This window comes from Trichechus manatus, unplaced genomic scaffold (assembly GCF_000243295.1).
Source record: "Trichechus manatus latirostris isolate Lorelei unplaced genomic scaffold, TriManLat1.0 scaffold00069, whole genome shotgun sequence".
In the NCBI taxonomy this organism is placed as follows: Eukaryota; Metazoa; Chordata; class Mammalia; order Sirenia; family Trichechidae; genus Trichechus; species Trichechus manatus.
This window is the reverse complement of record NW_004444005.1, coordinates 2,357,836-2,381,790: the sequence shown is the minus strand read 5'-3', so window position 1 is coordinate 2,381,790 and position 23,955 is coordinate 2,357,836. Positions and strand designations below refer to the sequence as shown.

The 23,955-nt window shown below is 41.9% G+C and overlaps 1 protein-coding gene across 1 annotated transcript in view; it reads left to right on the top strand.

The window, feature by feature from the left end:
* Positions 1–23,955, top strand: part of LOC101345897 (17-beta-hydroxysteroid dehydrogenase type 6) — a 27,218-nt gene that overhangs the window by 1,803 nt on the left and 1,460 nt on the right. Inside the window, 6 exon segments of the mRNA XM_004379908.2 lie at positions 12,066–12,398; positions 14,185–14,290; positions 14,292–14,441; positions 20,272–20,287; positions 20,289–20,419; positions 22,413–22,438. Of these exon segments, the coding sequence (XP_004379965.1) occupies positions 12,086–12,398; positions 14,185–14,290; positions 14,292–14,441; positions 20,272–20,287; positions 20,289–20,419; positions 22,413–22,438 (742 nt within the window). The 5' untranslated portion in view covers positions 12,066–12,085.

Genomic DNA, 23,955 nt, shown 5'->3' with positions numbered 1-23,955 from the left:
TGTACTGTCCAAAAATTTTTTCCCAGTCTGTAGGTTCTCTTTTTTACTCTTTTGGTGAAGTCTTTTGAAGAGCATAGGTGTTTGATTTTTAGAAGATTCCAGTTATCTAGCTTATCTTTTGGGGGGGTGTTGATGGTTATGGTTTGTATCCTGTTAATGCCGTGTATTAAGGCCTGTAGCATTGGTGCTATTTTTTCTTCTATGAACTTTATAGTTTTTGGCTTTATATTGAGGTCTTTTATCTATTTTGAATTGGTTTTTGTATATGGTGTGAGGTATGGGTCCTGTTTCATTTTTTTGCAGTTGGATATCCAGTTTTGCCAGCACCATTTGTTAAAAAGACTGTCTTTTCCCCATTTGATGGACTTTGGGCCCTTGTAGAAGATCAGGTGACCGTAGGTGGATGGATTTTCATCTGGATTCTCAATTCTGTTCCATTGGTCAATGTATCTGTCATAGTACCAGTACCAGGCTGCGTAAACTGATGTTTTTAAAAGAGGGTTTGGAAATTAGTTTCTTTAATACTTCATAGAATTACTAAATCCAGTAGAACACCCAGGAATACTAAAATATGAGTTAGAGGAAACTGCAGAATCATGGTGAGCTTTACGGGTATGAAAAGAGTCCATTTGCTGTTGATGTGGCAGATATGCCAGTCAATCCTACTGCATAAAAGATACATAGCATTGCAATTGTGGGTTGTGGTGGGCAGCCTGATAATCTCATGAGTATCGTGTCACTTGAAAACCATCATCTTTATGAATTTTATTTTCACAGTAATAGTAGGAAAGTCAGGAAAGAATAGAGCCTCTAGTAAGCCGTGGATTTATTAGCCTAATCATGAAAATGATCATCATCCTCCAGCTCCTATGGGCAGATCATATTTTTTAATATTGCTGGAAATGTGGCTTCTTGCACAAATCTTGATTGTTGATTTTCACAGCCCCTATTCATCCTGTTTTGGGCAGGTTGAATTTCAGAGCCTTTAGGGTCTTCACTGTTCCAATAGTAATAGGAGTGCTTTGCAGGGTGCTTTTTTCTGGAACCACATCCACCCTGGACTTTTTTTATTTTTTAATTGTTTTACAGTGAAACCTGTGAGAGCTGGAACGTAATAAGATGACCTTGTTTTTCAGGTCTTGCAAGTTTTCCACCTTTGACAGGGTTCAGTCTTACCACTTCTGTTGTTCGTTTTAGTGGAAAACATTTGCGTTTTCCTTCTCTGACAGGTTTCCGCCTTATGCAGGTTCTGGCTTTCACAGATTTTACTGTATAAGAGAACATTTACCAATTGAACATTTTTTACATGTACAGTTCAGTGAAACTGATTACGTTCTATCCTGTGCAGCAATCAGCACCATTAACAGAAACTCAGTGCCCCCTGAGCCAAGACTTCCCCTCTCTCCTGCCTCGCACCCTTGGTAACCACTAGTAAGCTTTAGTCTCTGTAAAAATGGCATGGGTCGGCATCTGACCTCCTCTAATTTCACAAGGAGGAAGGAGAATCAAGATCAACAGCCCAAGGCTGATTCCTATGAGGTGGAAGTCAGACATGCCTCCACCTTCTAACCTTTTTATCAGTTCTCATACCAGCTGTCCCTCCCACAGCACTCTCTGCTTCTCTGCTGAGTTCCATAATTCATTGCAGTGGCCACACAGAATTCACAGACAATGCTCATGATTACGGGATTTATTAGAGAAGTAACAGGTTACAGTTCAGGTTCAGAAACGCTCAGGATACAGTTCTTCGATCAGGGCAGTCTCTTCTCAGCTGTGCCTGCCTCTCTCTGGCTCCTCAACAACTGCTGTGCTCTGGCAAGTGTTATAAATTTCTTTTGGCCTCTTGGCTTCTGCCCTGCTTGGGTAAGTGTTACAAAGCTTTTAGCTCTGCTGATAAGTGCCCCAAGGCACCCCACTCTGCCAGTCAGCCCCTGTCCGAAGGCTCTCACCTCTAGCTCCTTGGGTCACAAACGAAGCACCCTACTCTGCCAGCAAGCCTCCTGCTTGAAGGCACTCAGCTTTCTTGCTCTGTAGGCCTGGGAAGCCCACTGTGCCACATCCTGCCTTTCCTGCCACTAGTTCTCTGCTGCCACTTCTTGCCATCTTCCGTGTTACAACGCTCTCTCTCTCTCTCTCTCTTTCTGTTGGTCTCCTGATTCGAGGAGCTTCTCAGCACAGGGATCCCGGGTCCGAAGGATGTGCTCCACTCCTGGCTCTTCTGTCTTGCTGGTGGTGAGAGCCTCTCCTCCTGCCTCTGGGATGGCTCATCTTAAGGCTAATGGGATAGCTAAACTGACCATCCCCTTTGTTAGGGTTCCATAGACCTTATTTGCATGGTCCCACCTGCACAGGGTTGCCATGAACTTTATTTGCATTATTAGCAAGCTATCTATTCCCCTTGGTGGGCCACAATTACCTTATTTGTATACTGCCGCCCAATTAGTTGGGTGGGAATTACAAGACCATGGCGAGAAAGGCCACATAAAAGCGATCCATCGCACTGCAGACTCTCTGCATTTGCCTATTTCATATAAGTGGGATCAAACAGTAATTGTCCTTTTGTCATGGACTTATTTTACTCAGCATAGTGTTCTTAGGGTTCATCCATGTTGTAGTATGTATCAGGAGTTTACTTCTCTTTATGGCAGAGTAATATTCCATTGTATGTGTGGACCACATTTTGTTTATCCATTCGTCTGCTGATGGATATTTAGGTTATTTCCATCTTTTGGCAATTGTGAACAGTGCTGCAATGCACCCTGGAGTTTTAAATGGAGATTTTTCATCTTCCTCATTGCTACGTTTAGGAACTGACTTCTTTAGGCTCTTCAGGAGTCCCCTATTTAAATTCCAGTGCTGCTGAGGAGGACAACATCTTAAGTAAGGAGCTAAGACATAAGGGGAGAAGGGAAAGGAAGTTATATTTATTTGTTTAACATTAGTTTTATCATCAGGAAAAAGGGAATAATAATAGCTAATATTTATATAGCACTTACTATGCCATCAGCTACCATTTTAAGAATTTATTCCTTATAAGAACCTATGGGGTAGGTGTTAATATTATCCCCATTTTACAGACGAGGAAATAAGCATAGAGAACTTAATTTGTCCAAGGACACAGCTAATAAGTGGGGAGCCAGACAGCCTGGCTCCAGAGTCTGTGCGTTTAACCACTAAGCTACATGCTTGTCTTTACAAGGGGTTGTTGTGAGAGTTAAAGTAAGGAGTGTCTTGCACAGTCCATCACCCAGAGCCACTCAGTGTGGGAAGGCTATTATTCCCTAAAAGTGTTCTGGCATGACCTGTTGCTGTTGTGTCGATTCTGACTCGTAGCGACCCTGTAGGGCAGAGTAGAATTGCCCATAGAATTTTCTTGTCTGTAATCTTTATGGAAGCAGATCGCCAGGTCTTTCTGCTACAGAGCCGCTTGGTGGGTTCCAACTGCCAGCCTTTCTGTTAGCAGCCAAGCGTTTATCCATTGTGCCACCAGGACTCCTTAATTAGTCATTAGGGAAATGCAAATAAAAAACCACAATGAGGTACCAGTTCACGACCACTAGAATGGCTAAAACAAAAGACGACAATGAGACAACATAGTTAACCACATTGACCCAGCAATTACATTCCTAGATATGTACCCAAGAGAATTGAAAATATAGGTCTACACAAAAACCTGTACCTAAATATTCATGGCAACATTATTCATAATAACCAAAAAGTGTAAACATCCCAAATGTCCTTCAGTTGATAAATGGGTAATCAAAATGTTGCATCCATACAATGGAATATCATTCAGCCATAAATAGGAATGAAGTGCTGATACATGCTACAATCTGGATGAACCTTGAAAACATGCTTAGTATAAGAAGCCAGACACAAAATGCCACATATTATATGATTTCATTTATATGAAATGTCCAGAATCCATGGAGACAGAAAGATTAGTGGTTGCCAGGGGTTAGGGGGAGGGAGAATGGGGAGTAACTGCTAATAGATATGGGATTTTTGGGGGGATGGTTGATAAAAATGTTCTGAAACTAGATAGTGATGATCATTGTACAACTGTGACTGTACTAAAATCACTAATTGTACACTGTAAAGGCTTGAATGTTATGGTGTGTGAATTATATCCCAGTAAGGTGCAAACAGTTAACACACTCGGCTGCTAACCAAAAGGTTGGAGGTTCTAGTCTACCCAGAGGTGCCTCATAAGAAGGGCCTGGTGATCTACTTCTGAAAAGTCAGCCATCGAAAACCCTAAGGAGCACGGTTCTACTCTGACACACATGAGATTGCCATGAGTCAGAATTGATTCCATGGCAACTGGTTTTTGGTTTCTGTATTTATATATAAAACCGCGCTGACTACAGGCCCCAAGATATGAAGCCGCTGCAGCTCTTTTGGAAAGGAGGACCATGGCATCAAGTCTGAGACCCCCCTGCTGCATCAGCCTATTTGACTTTGAAGGAGCCCTGGTGGTGCAATGGTTAAAATGTTTGGCTGTTGGTACAAGAGCTGGAGACTCCAAGGGGGAAAAGACCTGACGATCTGCTCCTGTAAACATTTAGCCTAGAAGACCCTATGGGGCAGTTCTACTCTGTCCTATAGGGTCACTATGAGTCTGGAATTGGACAGCACACAACAGAATCTCACTTTGGCAGTTTTAGAAGTGGGCCCTGCTGAAATCAGCCTGCCCTTCCCCTAGGGGCTTTGCGTTTTAGTATCTCTGTTTAAATTCAGAAGATGGGGGCTGAAGGGCACAAGAAGCTCTGGATAACCAGGGCAGCTTTTTTGTTTCTGCTTTTCATTTTGGCAACAACAGATCTGATTCTCAAGCGGAGCAAGGACACTGGTGAAAACTGCCAGCTTGGCACAGGGGAGTGGAGCAACCTCTTACCACAAGAGGGGGGTGTTGTAAAAGCAGTGCAGAGAGTGGACTGCCCAGTAGGGATGCCACAGTGGCCTCTCAAATCTCCAGGACTGGACCCCTACTTGAGCAAATGAGATGTGTGTGTGTATACGCATTGGGGGTAAGGGGTGAGGTATGTTTGGAGAGAGGTCTTGAGTATTTTTTTTAAAAATCCCTCAATTTTGCCAAGTAATCCTAGTTTGTAATAAACATCTCTGAAAGAAATTTTGTCACCGTTGTTGCATTACTGTTTTCTCTGGTCTTTTGATCTTTACCCCTTTGGAGTTTAGGAAAGCTATTGGTTAGAAAAGGAGCACTGGTGGCACAGTGGTTAAGCACTCGGCTGCTAACCAACAAGAAGGCCTGCAGTTTGAACCCACCAGCCGCGCCACAGGAGAAAGATGTGGCAGTCTGCTTCCATAAGGATTACAGCCTTGGAAACCCTATGGTGCAGTTCTCCTCTGTCCTCTAGGGTTGCTGTGAGTTGGAATTGACTCCACTGCAGTGGTTTTTTTTATTGGTTAGAAATTGGGGGTGATTTTACACTTAGAAATAGGATTCTGTGAGTGTGCTCTTCAAATCGTGCATTCCCGACAGTGGGGGAAATCCATCTCTTTCAAGGTTAATGCTGCTAGATATAGGGCAAATTTATGAAGCTTGTGTAGCAAAAGGGGCCTTCTTTAACTAGGTCATGAGAGCTGTGTTGCTGAAGCTCTGTAGTCTAGCCTGGGTCACTGCCCTAACCCTAGCCATCTCACCGTGAGCTAGCTCTTTGCAGTGGGACTGGTTAGATTTTTTTTTTTTTTAACCTCATGTCCAATAAACAAGGATTTTAGTAGTCCAGTTATTCCTTCCCACTTGTGACATTTCGGATCTGTGGAGGACAGAGGCAAAATTCCAGAGGAATTTGAAATCTAGCATATGTAAACCATTTTCCAAAGCAAGGATTTGTCAGGTAATGTTTTTCCTTTCTCTTTGTGGAGTCTCAAATACTGGCATGAAATGAGCAGTGATTGAAAAAAATACAAGCACCAGGCATCAACTGCCTGAGTATTTGCTAACTTCTTTCCAGTGGGCAGAGGGAAACAGCTTTAGCAATGAGGCTCAGATTGGAGAATCTGTCAAGCAAGTTTTATTCATGGACCCGTGTTGTGGTTGCTGTCGAGTCAGTTCCAATTCGTAGCACCCCATGTACAATGGAACAAAACATTGCCGGGTCCTGTGCCATCCTCACAGTCATTGTTATGCTTGAGTCCATTGTTGCAGCCACTGTGCGAATCCATTTCGTTGAGGGTCTTCCTCTTTTTCGCTGACCCTCTACTTTACCAAGCATGATATCCTTCTCCAGGGACTGATTCTTCCTGACAACACGTCCAAAGTATGTGAGATGAAGTCTTGCCATCTTTGCTTCTAAGGCGCATTCTGGCTGTACTTTCTTCCAAGACAGATTTGTTCCTTCTTTTGGCAGTCCATGGTATATTCAATATTTTTTGCCAGCACCATAATTCAAAGGCATTGATTCTTCCGTCTTCCTTATTCATTGACCAGCTTTTGCATGCATATGAGACAATTGAAAACACCATGGCTTGGGTCAGGCGCACCTGGGTCCTTAAAGTGACATCTTTGCTTTTTAACACTTTAAAGAGGTCTTTTGTAGCAGGTTTGCCCAGTGCAATGTGTCGTTTGATTTCTTTCTTTCTTTTTGTTTAAATTGTGCTTTAAGTGAAAGCTTACAGTTCAAGTTAGTCTCTCATACAAAATCTTACACACATATTGTTATGTGACTCTAGTTGCTTTCCCTATAATGTGATAGCACACTCCTCCTTTCTACCCCGGATTTCCTGTGTCCATTCAGCCAGCTCCTGTCCCTTTCTGCCCTCCCATCTCGCCGCTGGACAGGAGCTGCCCATTTAGTCTCACGTATCTACTTGAGCTAAGAAGCACTCTCCTCACAAGTATCATTTTATGTCTTACAGTCCAGTCTAATCTATGTCTGAAGAGTTGGCTTTGGGAATGGTTTCAGATCTGGGCTAACAGAGTGTCCGGGGGCCATGTCTTCCGGGATCCCTCCAGTCTCAGACCATTAAGTCTGGTCTTTTTACTGGAATTTGAGTTCTGCACCCCACTTTTCTCCTGGTCCGTCAGGGACTCTCTGTCGTGTTCCTTGTCAGGGCGGTCATTGGTGGTGGCCAGGCACCATCTAGTTCTTGTGGTCTGAGGCCAATGGAGTCTCTGGTTTATGTGGCCCTTTCTGTCCTTGGACTAATATTTTCCTTGTGTCTTTGGTGTTCTTCATTCTCCTTTGCTCCAGTTGGGACCAACTGATGCATCTTACATGGCTGCTCACTAGCTTTTAAGACCCCAGACTCCACTCACCAAAATGGGATGCAGAACATTTTCTTAACAAACTTTGTTATGCCAGTTGACCTAGATGTCCTCTGAAACCATGGTCCCCAGACTCCTGTCCCTGCTGCTCTGTCCCTCAAAGTGTTTGGTTGTATTCAGGAAACTTCTTAGCTTTTGGTTTAGTCCAGTTGTGCTGACTTCCCCTGTATTGTGTGTTGTCCTTCCCTTCACCTAAGATAATTCTTATCTACTATCTAGTTAGTGAATACCCCTCTCCCTCCTTCCCCACTCTCATAACCATCAGAGAATGTTTTCTTCTGTGTTTAAACCTTTTCTTGAGTTCTTATAATAGTGGTCTCATACAATATTTGTGCTTTTGTGACTGACTAATTTCACTCAGCATAATGCCTTCCAGATTCATCCATGTTATGAGATATTTCAAGATTCATCGTTGTACTTTACGTTGTTTGATTTCTTGACTGCTGCTTCCGTGGGTGTTGATTGTGGACCAAGTAAAATGAAATCCTTGACGACTACAGTACTTTCTCCGTTTATCGTGATGTTGCTTATTGGTCCAGTTGTGAGGATTTTTGTTTTCTTTATGTTAAGGTGTAATCCATACTGAAAGCTGTGATCTTTGATCTTCATCAGTAAGTGCTTCAAGTCCTCTTCCCTTTCAGCAAGCAAGGTTATGTCATCTGCATAACACAGGTTGTTAATGAGTCTTCCTCCAGTCCTGGTGCCCCTTTCTTCTTCATGTAGTCCAGCTTCTCAGATTATTTGTTCAGCATACAGATTGAATAAGTATGGTAAAAGGATACAACCCTGACACACACCTCTCGTGACTCCAAACCATGAAGTATACCCTTGTTCTGTTCAAACAACTGTCTCTTGATCTGTGTACTGGTTTGTCATGAGCACAATTAAATTTCCTGGAATTCTTATTCTTGGCAGTGTTATTCATAATCTGTTATGATCCACACAGTCGAATACTTTTGCATAGTCAGTAAAACAGGTAAACATCTTTTTGGTCTTCTCTGCTTTCAGCCAAGATCCATCTGACATCAGCAATGATATCACTGGTTTGGCGTCCTCTTCTGAACCTGGCTTGAATTGCTGGCAGTTCCCTGTCAGTTACTGCTGCAGCTGCTTTTGAATGATCTTCAGCAAAATTTTACTTGCGTGTGATATTAATGGTATTGTTCAATAATTTCTGCATTCGATTGGATCACCTTTCTTTGGAATAGGCATAAATATGGATCTCTTCCAGTCGGTTGGCCAGGTAGCTGTCTTGCCAATTTCTTGGCATAGATGAGTGAGCACTTCGAGCGCCTGCATCCGTTTGTTAAAACATCTCAATTGGTATTCCATCAATTCCTAGAGCATTGTTTTTCGCCATTGCCTTCAGTGCAGCTTGGACCTCTTCCTTCAGTACCATTGGCTCCTGATCATACGCTGCCTCCTGAAATGGTTGAACATCAACCAATTGTTTTTGGTGTAGTGACTCCATGTATTCCTTCCATCATCTTTTAATGCTTCGTGTGTCATTTAATATTTTCCCCGTATTGCAGCTCGAGGCTTAATTTTTTTCTTCAGTTCCTTCAGCTTGAGAAATGCTGAGTGTGTTTTTCCCTTTTGGTTTTCTAACTCCAAGTCTTTGCATGTGTCATTATAATACTTTACTTTGTCTTCTTGAGCCACCCTTTGAAATCTTTTGTTCAGCTCATTTACTTCATCATTTCTTCCATTTGCTATAGCTACTCGATGTTCAAGAGCAAGTTTTAGAGTGTTTTCTGACATCTATTTTGGTCTTTTCTTTCTTTCCTGTCTTTTTAATGACCTCTTGCTTTCTTCATGTATAATGTCCTAATGTCATTCTGTAACTCGTCTGGCTAATGTTAATGTTCAACACGTCAAATCAGTTCTTGAGATGGTCTCTAAATCCAGGTGGGATATACTCGAGGTTGTATTTTGGCTCCCGTGAACTTGTTCTAATTTTCTTCAGCTTCAACTTGAACTTGCATATGAGCAATTGGTCTGTTCTGCAGTTGGCCCCTGGCCTTGTTCTGACTGATGATATTGAGATTTTCCATCATCTCTTTCCACAGAAGTAGTTGATTTGATTCCTGTGTATTCCACCTGGTGAGGTCCACGTGTATAGTAGCCATTTATGTTGTTGAAAAAAGGTATTTGCAATGAAGAAGTTATTGGTCTTGGAAAAATCTATCATGCGATCGCCGGCATCATTTCTATCACCAAGGCCGTGTTTTCCAACTAGGGATCCTTCTTCTTGGTTTCCAACTTTTGCATTCCAATCATCAGTAATTATCAATGCATCTTGATTGCATGTTTGATCAATTTCAGGATGTAGAAGTTGGTAAAAATCTTCAGTTTCTTCATCTTTGGCCTTAGTGGTTGAAGCATAAATTTGAATAATAGTCATATTAACTAGTCTTCCTTGTAGGTGTATGGATATTATCACTGATGGCGTTGTGCTTCAGGGTAGATTTTGAAAAAATGGACACATGTAGCTTCTTTAAAAAAAGTTTGAGGCCACCTAAAGTAAAAGACACATTACAATAAGGTTATTAAAATGCAAATAGAAATACAAAAAGAAATAGAAAATCAAAACAATGAAAAGGAAGAGAGAAGAAGCAAAAATACTGTTTAGAAGGGTTGATAGAATTATTAGTTGAATGTTAAATTTTGCCTTGAACATATAAGATAATATAAAAAGTAGATAATTTGAAAATAGTTAAGAGTCCCTGGGTGGTGTAAGCAATTAAGCACTTGACTACTAGCCAAAAGGTTGGTGGTTCGAACCCACCCAGAGGTGCCTCAGAAGAAAGGCCTGGTGATCTGCTTCCAAAAGGCCACAACCTTGAAAACCCTATGAAGCAATTCTACCCTGAACACATGGGGTTACCATCAGTCGAAATTAACTGGACAGCAACTGACAAAACAATAACAAATATTTACTTAGAAAAGACAAAATCTTTCCTGGTTCTAAATATGTGACAAGATTTATCGTGTGAGGTGTTGCACACTGTACAGCTACACAGTGTTCTTAGTAAGAATTTTAAAGCAAATGAAGGAGCAAATTTTCTCTGTTTCTTTTATCAATTTGTCTTAAAGACTTAGAATAAAAAAGTTAAAGCCTAATTCAGTGAAAGAGAGTCTGCCTGTGTGGAGGAAGGGCAGGGGGCTTGTGGGCATGTCAGCGTGGCTTTTGGAGATTTCCTAATCAGAATAGACATCCTTCAGAATGTGGGCAATGAGCAGAGCCTCCTTACCCATCTGGTATAGCTTCTGCAGCACTCTGGGAGTCTTGCCCAAGAAGGAGAAGTATTTTGGGGATGAAGGAAGGGTGTCCATTGCTTCTGGGTTTTTGCTTGGTGCCATTTTTGCATGCCTTTAAAGGATGGCCATATCTATAGTCAGCACAGACAACAGTGTTTACCCTCATGGAGCTTCCAGTCTTAGAAGCAGCCTGACACACCGGAGACAGCATAGACTTGGGAGACAGGGAGTCCTGGACTACAAATCTCGGCTCTGCTATCTAGTTGCTCAATGACCTTGGGAACTTACCTAACCTGTGAAATGACTCATAATACCATCCCAACTTTTTAGGACTGGTATAAAGATTAAATGAAGTAAAATGTAAAATGGCAGGCACGTACCCATTGCCATTGAGTCGATTCCAACTCATAGCAATCCTATGGGACGGAGTAGAACTGCCTCATAGGGTTTCCAAGGAGTGGCTGGTGGATTGGAACTGCTGACCTTTTGGTTAGCAGCCAAACGCTTAACCGCTGTGCCACCACACTTAATAAGTGGTAGCTATCAGTAGTGATAGCAACATAGGGTCGCTATGAGTCGGAATCCACTGATGCAGTTCTATCTCCTAGCATGTTCCTCTTTCTATACAAGTTTTTCCTAAATTGCTCTAGCTCTCGCTCTTTGTCCAGGCTACCCAAGTCTGCTCCAAGACCTTATTTCCTTGATTTCCACTGCAAGCCACCACCACCCACGGTTAATCTCCCCTTTTCTGTTGGTTTCTTCAGTTAGTCTAATACCAGATACAATTTACCACATAAAAAAATGCCCACCCCGCAAAAGCAAGGCTCTCCTGGATTTTATTAACACTTCAAATTATGATCCCCCTCCTTTTTTTTTTTTTTACTCGACAGCAACGGGTTTGGTTTTTGGTTTATTATTATTAGTAGTAGCAATAATAGTAATAGAGAATATGAGAGAGGTGCACAATCAAACATAATGCATGGCAGTATATGAAAGTAGTCTCTGGGTGGTGCAAATGGTTAAGCACTTGGCTGCTAACCAAAAGGTTGGAGGTTCAAATCCACCCAGAGGCACCTTGGAAGAAAGACTTGGTGATCTACTTCTGAAAGATCACAGCCATTGAAAGCCCTATGGAGCACAGTTCTACTCTGAAACACATGGGATCGCCATGAATTGGGATCGACCGGTTGGCAACTGGAAGTATGTAGTTGCACAATCACTGCTTCTGTGAAGCTGTCCCTAACTTTGCCAGTCAGTGGGTCATTCTTTGCTGCCTGCCTCATTAGACTGTGTGTATACTTATGTTATGGCACCTGTCACACTGCGGTGCATTTGTTTGGTTCCCTGTTTGACTCTCCCTTCTACACTGTGGGTTTTTGAGGATAGGAGCAAGTATTAGTCAATACACAGTCCCCAGCACCTAATGCAATGTCTGGCGCATAGTAAATAATAGATATTGGTTAAAGAAAAAAGAAGGAATAAAGTGAAAACTGTTCTCTTTCTACCAAAGGGGAAGGGGGGACCCTCACCATGTGGCTGTACCTGGTGGGCTTCATGGACCTGTACTACCTTCTGCGCTGGTACTGGGAGACGCAGGTGGTGAGCCACCTCCGAGACAAGTACGTCTTTATCACAGGCTGTGACTCGGGCTTTGGGAACCTGTTGGTCAGGCAGCCGGACCTGCGAGGCTTGAGGGTTCTGGCTGCATGTCTGATGGAGCAGGGGGCTGAGCAGCTGAGGGGCCAGACGTCAGACAGGCTGGAAACGGTGATCCTGGATGTCCCTCAGACAGATAGCATTGCTGCAGCCACCCAGTGGGTGAAGGAGCACATGGGGGACAGAGGTATGAAGAAGTGTTTTTTCCTTGTCATTTACCTAGGCGTGAAGATGCTAGGGTTTTTATATGTCTTTTTATGTATATATATGTAGGTATGTGTGTATGTGTGTATGTGTGTGTGTGTGTGTGTGTGTGTATATATATATATATATATATATAGAAGGAGATATAGAAGGAGTCCTGACTGCACAGTGGTTAAGCACTCAGCTGCTAACTGAAAGGTCAGGGGTTCGAACCCACCAGCCGCACCGCAGGAGAAACATATGGCAGTCTGCTTCCTTAAAGATTACAGCCTTGGAAACCCTATGGGAAAGTTCTGCCCTGTCTTTCAGGTTGGCTATGAGTTGGAACTGACTCAACGGCACAGAACAAAAACAAATGCACACACACATATATATAAAACCTGTTGCCGTTGAGTCGATTCTGACTCATAGGGACCCTATAGGACAGGGTAGAACTACCCCATAGGGTTTCCAAGGAGCAACTGGTGGATTCAAACTGCTGACCTTTTGGTTAGCAGCCAAACTCTTAACCACTGCACCACCAGGGCTCCATCTATCTATCTATAGGTATAGAGATATATGCATATATAAGTATATGTGTGTGTATGTGTGTGTGTGTGTGTGTGTAGATACATATATATTAGAAGCAGGGCTTGAATGGCTAGTTTTGTCATTTGAAGGACAGTCATGATTTTTTTTTTTAAAGTCTATTTATTTATTGACTTTTTATTGTACTTTAGATGAAGGTGTACAGAATGGTTTCTTATTAAACAGTTAGTAACATACTGTTTTATAACAATGGTTAACAACCCCATGACATGCCAACACTGTCCCTTCTCAACCTTGGGTTCTCTATTAACAGCTTTCCTGTCCCCTCCTGCCTTCTTGTCCTTGCCCTGGGCTGGTGTGCCCCATTAGTCTCGTTTTGTTTTATGGGGCTGTCTAATCTTTGGCTGAACAGTGAACCTCAGGAGCGACTTCATTACTGAGCTAAAAGGGTATCCGGGGGCCATAGTCTTGGGGTTTCTCCAGTCTCTGTCAGGCCAGTAAGTCTGATCTTTTTTTGTGAGTTAGAATTTTGTTCTACATTTTTCTCCAGCTCTGTCCAGGACCCTCTGTTGTGATCCCTGTCAGAGCAGTCAGTAGTGGTAGCCGGGCACCATCTAGTTGTACTGGACTCAGTCTGGTGGAGGCCATGCTAGTTGTGGTCCATTGGGGTCCTTTGGACTAATTAAAGTCAATTTATTATGGACGTGAATCATATGTACAAAATACTTTCACAGCAACACCTAAATCAGTGTTTGATTGACTAACTGGGGACACATAAAACTGACTATCACACCCCATTTCTGATAGTATTTTGCTTTTACATACTGCTTTAACTGGTAACTAAAACATTAACTAATGGGAGCTGAATGTTTCTGAAGGGTATTTTCATTTTATGAAGATATCTGGAGAGCCAAAGGAATGAAACAATAATGAAATACAAATAGTTAAGGTATGTGTGAGTTGGAGTGGAGTATTGGTGGTTATGAAACCTTATACCTATTCCAAAGGGTTTCTAAGTCGCACCTGGTGGATTTGAACCGCTTACCTTTTGGTTAGCAGCTGGACTCTTGACCACTACGTCACCAGGGTTTCCATTGTTATTTTATAGATGCATTTAAATAGATTAAAAAAATATATTTTGTCTAGCATTTTTAGTTGTTTTCAGCAAGAAGATTGGTCAAAGTAAACAGTCTGCTGTTTTGTCTGAAACTGAACTCTTGATTTGATTTTTATTCTTTTAGGACTCTGGGGCCTGGTCAGCAATGCCAGCATTATTTACCCAACTGGCTGCAGTGAGTGGCTGCAGATTAAGACCTATGTGAATATCCTCAAAGTGAATCTGATGGGTGATTGAGGTGACCTTGAGTATGCTTCCCTTGGTGAGGAGAGCACCGGGGAGGATTGACAATGTCTCTAGCATCTTGGGAAGAATTGCGTTCTTCGGAGGAGTCTACTGTAGCTCTAAGTATGGAGTGGAAGCCTTTTCAGATGTTCTGAGGTAACTGTTAAGTTAAAACAAAGACAAGTATGGAGCACTTAGATATGTTTCAGGCATTGTGCTCGTTGCTTTCACATTATCTTAGTTCATCACTCCCAAAATCTTGATTAAACAAAAAACCAAATCAATTGCTGTCATCAATTCTGACTCATAGCGACCCTATAGGACAGAGTAGAACTGCCCCAGAGGGTTTCCAAGGAGTGCATTTTGGATTCGAACTGCTGACCTTTTGGTTAGCAGCCAAACTCTTAACCACTATACCATCAGGGTTTCCTTGCACAAATATTATTACTAATCTATTTTACATGGAACACTGAGACTCAGATTCGTTAAGGTTATTTCTCAAAGCTCATCTGCCACAGCCAGGATGTGACAGAACTGTGTTTTGTCTCCTGTCACCACATCACACTTTAATTTCCAAGATTTATCCTTGATGACATTTCATTTCTGAAGAGAGGATGACTACCTTCTTTTCTCCTTAAAGTGAACTTATCATTATCCCTTCAAGGTGATTCTTTCTCTCTGGTTGTTCATCTGCTTCCGACTAACCTCTTCTTTCCCTTTACTCTGTATATTTTTTCTTTCTTATAACTTCAATTTGCTGTGACCCCTAATGATGCTGCCTCTACGCTTGGCTTTTCTGCATGCATTATTTGAATGTCATGTCCCTCTACCAGTTACTTCCTTCTCTTTATATTTCCTAGGTTGGAGTCCCAAGAGAGAAACCTATTGGTTGAGCTGATTTTTTTTGTGTAGGTCAAGTGACGCTGTGGTGTGTCATTTTTGTGCACTTAATATGTTTTGGGCACTCTTCTAAGTAATTTTCATAACAACCCAATGAGGAAGGTATTATTTTTATCCTCATTGTATATGTTGGTGGCACTGAGGCACTGAGGTTTAGGAATTTGCCCATGGTCATGTAGCTAATAAGGGGCAGAGACTATCCAGCCCTCAGATGGACTCTCCTTCCATCAAGAACCCTCCTGGTGTAGCCACCGGGGCTCCAGCCAAAGATTAGACAGGCCTAAAAGACAATCAGTAACACAGGTGAGGAACATGCTTCTTAGATCAATCAAGTATATGAGATGAAATGGGCAACACTTGCCCAGGAACAAAGACGAGAAGGCAGGAGGGGACAAGAAACCTGGACGAACGGACATGGTGAACTCAGGGTGGAAAGGGAAAGGGGGAGAATGCTGACTCATTGCAGGATTGCAGCCAATGCCATGAAACAATTTATGTATAAATTTTTGAATGAGAAACTAATTTGCTCTGTAAAATTTTACCTAAATCACAATGAAAAAAAAGTTAATAAATTCAGGAACTGAGCAGGGTGAGTCTTAATCCAACCTCAGTGTTGTCCTTATAAAAGAAGAGAGTAGACACAGAGAGACAGACAGAGGAAAGACAGCCACGTGAAGATGCATCTATACGCTAAGGACCCCTGGGACTACAAGAAGCTGGCAGAGACTAGAAAGGGTCTTCCCCTGGAGGCTTCAGAGAGAGTATGTATGGCCCAGCTGACACGTCAGTCTGGACTTCTAACCTCCAGAACTGTGAGATGATACATTTCTGTTTATACAGGCAACCCAGTTTATGGTATTTTGTTATAATGGCCTTAGGAAACTAAGATAGCGACATTTAGTTAGTACTTCCACAGTGTTGTGCAATCATCGCCATTATCTAGACAATGAAAAAGAAAAGAACCTTGCTGGTCTGATTAGCTGTAGATATGAGGGTGTAGTCACAAGGTACAAAATATAGCTGCACAAACTCTTCTTCAGCAGGGGCTGACAAGGGGCAATTTCACTTGGAAATGAGCTGTCAATATTGCAGGCACCATGACTGGTATGTATCTATTACAGTAGGCACATTATATTATCTGCCTAAAAAGGAAAAGGGACATAAGCAAGAGAAATACCATGAGTTGTTAACATGTGACAGGCAGCTCGCCTAGCTTCCTGCCCACCCAATATCCTATCTACTCCATGTGACTGCTGCCAGCTGATTTACCACCGCCCACCACCACCCGGGACTGTTCTCTTGGAGTCCTTGACTCATACTCAGGCCAAGAGCAAAGACATATCCTTCCTATGTTCAAATCACTGTTTAATTCCTTTAGAAAATTTCAGTTTGCCATAGTTGTGCTAAGGATAAACATGGAAAGGAAGTTTTGCCCCACATTTGAGTTTCAGCTTTAAAGGGGAATGGAGATTGTGGTGTGATAGGAATCAGAGTGAGAAAACTCTGAGGGGACGTGGAATTCAGGGGAGCAGAGTCACTTCTGGCTTGTATAGCCCTTCCCTCTTCCCCCAGTATACACAGACATCTGGAGAATCTTTTTCTGATGCTCAAATCCTGAAGGCTTTAGGTTTTGGTTTGATGATGGAAGCTTTTCCTTAGAACAGTTGTTCTTATACTTTAGCATGCCTCAGAATCACTTAGAGGGCTTGTTAAGACAGGTTGCTGGGTCTCACCCCCAGAATTTCTGATTTGGCAAGTCTGGACTGGGGCCTGATAATTTACATTCCTAACAAGTTCACAGATGCTAATGATGCTACTGGTCTGGGTCCAAGATTTGAGAACCACTGCTTTAGAGAGTTATGGTACTTTGTGTTCTGCCTTTGTCTTAGTCATCTGGTGCTGTTGTAACAGAAATACCACGAGCTAATGGCTTTAACGAAGAGAAATTTATTCTCTCACAGTGTAGGAGGCTTAGAAGTCTGAATTCAGGGTGCCAGCTCCCGGAGAAGGCTTTCTCTCTCTGTCGACTCTGGAAGAAGGTCCTTGTCATCAATATTCCCCTGGTCTAGGAGCTTCAAGGATACACTCTGCTCCTGGCACTACCTTTTTGGTGGTATGAGGTCCCTACGTCTCTCTGCTCACTTCTCTTTTTTATGTCTCAAAAGAGATTCATTTAAGACACAATCTAATTTTGTAGATTGAGTCCTGCCTCATTAACATAACTGCCTCTAATCCTGCCTCATTAACATCATAGAGGTAGGATTTACAGCACATAGGAAAATCATATCAGATGACAAAATGGTGGACAATCAGACAATACTGGGAATCATGGCCTAGCCAAGCTGACACACATTTTTGGAGGATACCATTCAATCCATAACAGCCTTCTTACACTGACTATAATTTCAAATCTGTTTCTTTTTGACGGCAGCTTGGGCTTCATCTCCAGCAAAGCTGCCTGAACCCCCAGGCTAGGGAGCACTCCTCATCACTGTGCCCAGAGCACCCAATGTATACCTCTACCATGGTGCACAATATCATTTTACTTGTTTATCTCCGCACAAACTCTAAGATCCTTGAGGGCAAGAACCATATCTTACTTTACTTGGTGTAGACAGCGCTTAGCATAGTGCCTGGCACACAGAAAGCCCCTGATAAGTATTGGTGGAACTGTTTGTTGAACTGACCTGAATATTCTGGAATGACCAATGACTTGTAATTTTAATGCCCACAGCATATTCCATTAATGGCCCCTCACAGTCTTTGAGCACACTGTAGTCTTTCACAGGCCCTTGCATGTGTGGTTACTGCTGCCTGTGTGCCGTTCTTCCCTGTCTTCACTTGTAGATTTACTCCTTGTCCTTCAAGGTTCAATTCAGTGTTCACTGAAGCCTTCCCTGACTCCCTCAGAAAATCTGACTGCATCTTCCTCTCTACTTCTGTAGTCTCTTGAATACCTCTTCTTTATAATTCTTTTGCGTTGTGTTACAGTTATTTGCTTATCAGACTCATCCATTGTGAGCTTTTTGAGGTGGGAAACTAAGTCTTAATCTTTTTTTTTTCTCTCAGCGAAGACTTTTTTTTTAATTGTTGTAGTTTAAGTGAAAGTTTACAGTTCAAGTTAATCTCTCATACAAAAATTTATACATACATTGTTATGTGACCCTAATTGCTCTCCCTATACTGTGACAGCACACTCCTCCTTTCCACCCTGGATTTCCCATGTCCATTCAACCAGCTCCTAACCCTCTCTGCCTTCTCATCTCACCTCCAGACAGAAGCTGCCCATTTAGTCTCATGTATCTACTTGAGCTAAGAAGCACACTCTTCACAAGTATCATTTTATGTCCCACAGTTCAGTCCAATCTTTGTCTGAAGAGTTGGTGTCGGGAATTGTTTTAGTTCTGGGTTGACAGCGAATCTAGGGGCCATGCCTTCTAGGGTTCCTCCACTCTCAGTCAGACCATTAAGTCTGGTCTTTTTACTAGAATTTGAATTCTGCATCCCACTTTTCTCCTCCTCCTTCAGGGACTCTGTGTTTTGTTCCCTGTCAGGGTGGTCATTGGTGGTAGCTGGGCACCATCTAGTTCTTCTGGTCTCAGGCTGAGGAAGTCTCTGGTCTATGTGGCCCTTTCTGTCTCTTGGGCTAATACTTTCCTCGTGTCTTTGGTGGTCTTCATTCTCCTTTACTCCAGGTGATTGGGACCAATTGATGCATCTTAGATAGCTGCTTGCTAGCTTTTAAGACCCCAGATGCCACTCACCAAAGAAGGATGCAGAACATTTTCTTAATAAACTTTGTTATGCCAGTTGACCTAGATGTCCCTTGAAACCATGGTCTGCAGACCCCTGCCCCTGCTACTCTGTCCCTCGAAGTGTTTGATTGTATTCAGGAAACTTATCTTTGCTTTTGACTTCCCCTGTAGTGTGTGCTGTCCTTCCCTTCACCTAAGATAATTCTTGTCTACTATCTAGTTAGTGAATAACCCTCACCCTTCCTCCCCACCCTTGCAACCATCAGAGAATGTTTTCTTCTGTGTTTAAACCTTTTCGTGAGTTCTTATAATAGTGGTCTTATACAATATTTGCCCTTCTGTGACTGACTAAATTCACTCAGCGTAATGCCCTCCAGATTCCTCCATGTTATGTTTCATGGCTTCATCATTGTTCTTTATTATTGCGTAGTATTCCACGGTGTAAATATACCATAATTTGTTTATCCGTTCATCCGTTGATGGGTACCTCAGTTGTTTCTTTTTGCTATCGTGAACAGTGCTGCAGTGAACATGGGTGTGCATATATCTATTCGTGTGATGGCACTTATTTCTCTAGGATATATTCCAAGGAGCGGGATTGCTGGATCGTATGATACTTCTATTTCTAGCTTTTTAAGGAAGCGCTAAATCGATTTCCAAAGTGGTTGTACCGTTTTACATTCCCCCCAACAGTGTATAAGTGTTCCAGTCTCTCTACAACCTCTCCAGCATTTACTATTTTGTGTTTTTTTGGATTAATGCTGGCCTTGTTGGGGTGAGATAGTATCTCATTGTAATTTTGATTTGCACGTCTCTAATGGCTAATGATCATGAGCATTTCTTCATGTGTCTGTTAGCTGCTTGAATGTCTTCTTTGGTAATGTGCCTGTTCAGATCCTTTGCCATTTTTTAATTGGGTTGTTTGTCTTTTTGTTGTTGAGGTTTTGCAGTATCTTGTAGATTTTAGAGATTAGACACTGATCGTCTTAATCTTTTAAGATTGCACATGTAAAACACTTAGAACAGTGCCTGTTGTAATAAATGCTAATTATTTTTATTTTTTGTATTCCTCATGCCTCCAGTATCTATATGGTAGATACTTAATAACTGTTAAAGGAGTGAATGCAAGGTTGAATGGTTATGGTAGTTTATTTAATCCTGTCCCAATTGTTGGACCTAGGGATGTTTAAAGTTTTTCTTGTCTCCTCTATTTCTTTAAAATATTCAGTAAAGGTGTTTTTATAACCTTTTTTTTTTTTTTTTTTCCCATGAAAGCATTGAAATTGTGGTATCTTTCAATGAAAGGAGTTAATTGAAGGGTTTTGTTTCAGGCGTGAGCTTCAACATTTTTGGGGTGAAAATCAGCTTAGTTGAACCTGGCTACTTCAGAACGGGAATGGCAGACCTGCAGCAGTCCTTAGAGAAAATGAAGCAAGTCTGGGAAGAAGCCCCTACAGATATCAAGGAGACCTACAGACAGCATTTTTTTTTTTCATTTTGTGTGTAAACTTCTACATGAGTTTTTACAGTAACGGTCTCTTACAATATTTGTCCTTTTGTGATTGACTTATTTCACTCAGCATAATGTCCTCCAGTTTAATCCATGTTATGAGATGCTTCACAGATTCATCATTGTTCTTTATGTTTGCATAATATGCCATTGTGTGTATGTACCATAGTTTGTTTATCCATTCATCTGTTGATGGGCATCTAGGTTGTTTCCATCGTTTTGCTGTTGTGAACAGTGCTGCAGTGAATATGGGTGTGCATATGTCCATTCATGTGACAGCTCTTATTTCTCTAGGATATATTCCTAGGAGTGGGATTGCATTTTGTAGTGTTTTTTTTTTTGTGGTGCTGTTGTTTTCTTTGTTCCTCTTACTCTCCTGTTCTGAGTTTCTTTTGTTTGTGGATTTTTTTTTCCTTTGTTTTTGTAGGTTTTGTTTTTACTGAGACTTTATGTTTTTCTTCTTTATTTTGATGAGTAGGTTTGTTAACTTTATTTGTGGTTAACCTTGAAATTTACCCTTACCTTCCTAGATTTGAACCAGTCTATTATTACTTGGTATCGCCTTGCCTTCCTCTCCATTAGAAGGTTCTATACCTACACCATTTATTCCCTCTTTTATTGTTCTGATGCTGTTGTCAGTTACAGATTAACCTCTCTGGTTCCGTGTTGTAATTCTTTCGGTTTTGCATAGTCCTTAAGAGTTCATTTCCTAGGTTGGTATCTGGCTAGTACAATCCTGTGTCCTATATTCAGCCTGTGGTCTGATGTCGTTTGTTCTCAGATTGAAGGACTCCCTTTAATAAGCCTTGTAAATGTCGTTTGGTTTTTACATAGTCCCTTAATTTCTGTTTATCTGGAAATGACCTAATTTCACCATCATATTTGAACAAGAGTTTTGCAGGATATATTATTCTTGGCTGACAATTTTTTTCCTTCAAGGTTTTATGTATGTCATTCCATTGCCTTCTTGCCTGCATGGTCTCTGCTGAATAATCCAAGCTTAGTCTTATTGTTTCTCCTCTGAATGTGACTTTTTTGTTTTTCTCGAGTTGCTCTCAGGAGTCTTTGTTTGTCTTTGGTTTTAGCGAGTGTGATTATGGTATGCCTTGGTGATTTTCTTTTGGGGTCTATCCTACGTGGGATTGGTAGAGCTTCTTCAATGGTCGGCTTTTCATCTTTCATGATATTGGGGAAGTTTTCTGTTGGCATTTCTTCAATGATCCTCTCTGTGTTTTCTGTTTTCTCCCCCTGTTCTGGAACTCCGATCACTCGCAAAGTTTTGCTTTTGATTGTATCCCACATAATTCTCAGGGTTTCTTCATTTTTCTTTGTTCTTTTTTCTGACTTTTCCTCAGAGTTGTAGCCAAGTGTTTGTCTTCAATTCCGCTGATCCTATCTTCCATCGTTTCAAACCTGCTCCTCAGCCCTTCGGTGACACTGTCCATTTCTGAAATCTTGTTGTTTATCTTTTGGATTTCTGATTGTTGTTTTTGTATGATTTCTATTTGTGAATTTATTTTCGCATTTTGTTCGTGTATTATTTTCATGACTTCTTCCATTTTTCTGTATTTTCTATGAATTTGTCTGCCTTTTCCATGGATTTGTATATTTTTTCCTCATTTTTGTCTGCTTTATGCTTCAACTCTTGGATAATTCTGAATATTAGAGATTTGAATTCCCCGTCAGTTAGCTCTAGTGCCTTTTCTTCTACTGGAAGGTCATCTGGTGTTTTATTTTGGATGCTTGTTGGAACCATCTTGTCCTGTTTTTGTAAATGTTTTGATATTGTCTGCTGTCTTTGGGGCATTCAGTGGTTATTTTCCTCATTTATTGATTATAGATTTGTTTGTTTTGTCCTGCTTTTTTGTTTATTTGGTTATGTCTGAGCAGGTGGGCTCTGCGTTCTTTGTGGTTTGCTCGTCTGTAGGCACCATACTTTTCACCTCCTTCTCTAATGGGCAGGGTCGGACAGCAGTTTTTTGATGCCTGTGAGCTTTTCTCTTTTGATAAGGATAATGGGTACCCTTGTACCTTGCATGAGAAGGGAAAAGTGGGTCAGTGGAAAATGATTGGCAGAGCCTCTGAGAACAAAGCCTTCTCAGGACAGGCAGGAGCTGATGGACACTTAGGTTGTTTCCAGTGCCCTCACAGTTGGCTTGATGATGGCTGTTACAGCTGAGGAAGAGGCCATATAGGCAGACGGGGGCTGGATCTGCCCTGCCCTGTCACCTGTGGGCCTGGCCACCTGAGCACTAAGGAGGAATTGCATGGTTAGGAGCATGGAGCCTCTGGGTCTTGAGAAGGAGTGCCTCTTGGTAGGTTGGTAGGGCTGGTGTGAGAGGCCTGTTCGACTTACGTGCAGCCTTCAGAATTGTCTCCTTATTGTGACTGGAGGGAGGGTGTAAGGTGGGAGAGGTAAGTGGGCGAGTGCCAAGTTTGCAGGGCCTTGTGGGCCATTCCAGGAGCCCTGGTGGCGCAGTGGTTAAGTGCTTGCTGCTAAACAAAAGGTAGGCGGTTTGAACCCACCAGCTTCTCTGTGGGAGAAAGGTGTAGCAGTCTGCTTCTGTAAAGATTATAGCCTTGGAAACCCTATGGGACAGTTTTACTCTGTCCTGTAGAGTTGCAACGAATCTGAATAGACTCAACGGCAGTGGGCCATTTCAGGAGACTGGATCTCACATCCAGGCCAAAGGAGCCCTGTGGGAGTGAGAAAGATCATTCTGATGGCCTGCAGGAGGAGGCAGCTTGGGAGCGGAGGCAAGGCAGTCCTCTTAGTAGAAGTGAGTTATGCACCCTGGCATGGAGCTGAGCCTTCCTGGGGGAAGAGATGCTTTTTCTTCACACAAAGGGGTCAGCAGCTTACCAAGGCCAAAGGGAGCAGCCCTCTTTTCCATTTCACATAAAGGCCTCGTGGTAGATAGCAGCAGCCTTGTCACTGGATTTGGGTGACTGCAGCCCAGAGAAAAAGAGAAGGGGAATGTGCAGACAGAAGATTCTGATGTAGAGCCCTGTCTTCTCAGTGTATCAGGCCTAGGGTAACCATCAATAGAGGGGAGAGATGAGAATCAAGGAAGGGCTGACAGGTAACAGTGCCTGAGCCACTCAGAACTCATAACTTGCTAGGTAACTGTAGTTCCCAATATGCCAGAGTGCTGGGCATTGTTCTAAGCTCTCCCCCACCTGAATTTTAAAACTGTTAGGAAATTTTTCCCCCCTTGTGGGTATATATCTATAATTTGATGATAGAAGTCCATAAGAAAATAGAATTGACTAAGAAGTGACTGTATATAAAAACAGGGATATATGTTATTTTATGATTTAAAAGGAGTTGAAATTGTTCATTTATTTGTCCATGGAGCAGAATAATCTAGATCAGTGTTGTCCAATAGAAATATAATGGCATTTGTAATCATAAATTTTCTAATAGCCACATTAAAAAAGGAAAAAGAAACAGATGAAATTAATTTTTATAATATATTTTATTTAATCCAATATACCCGAAATA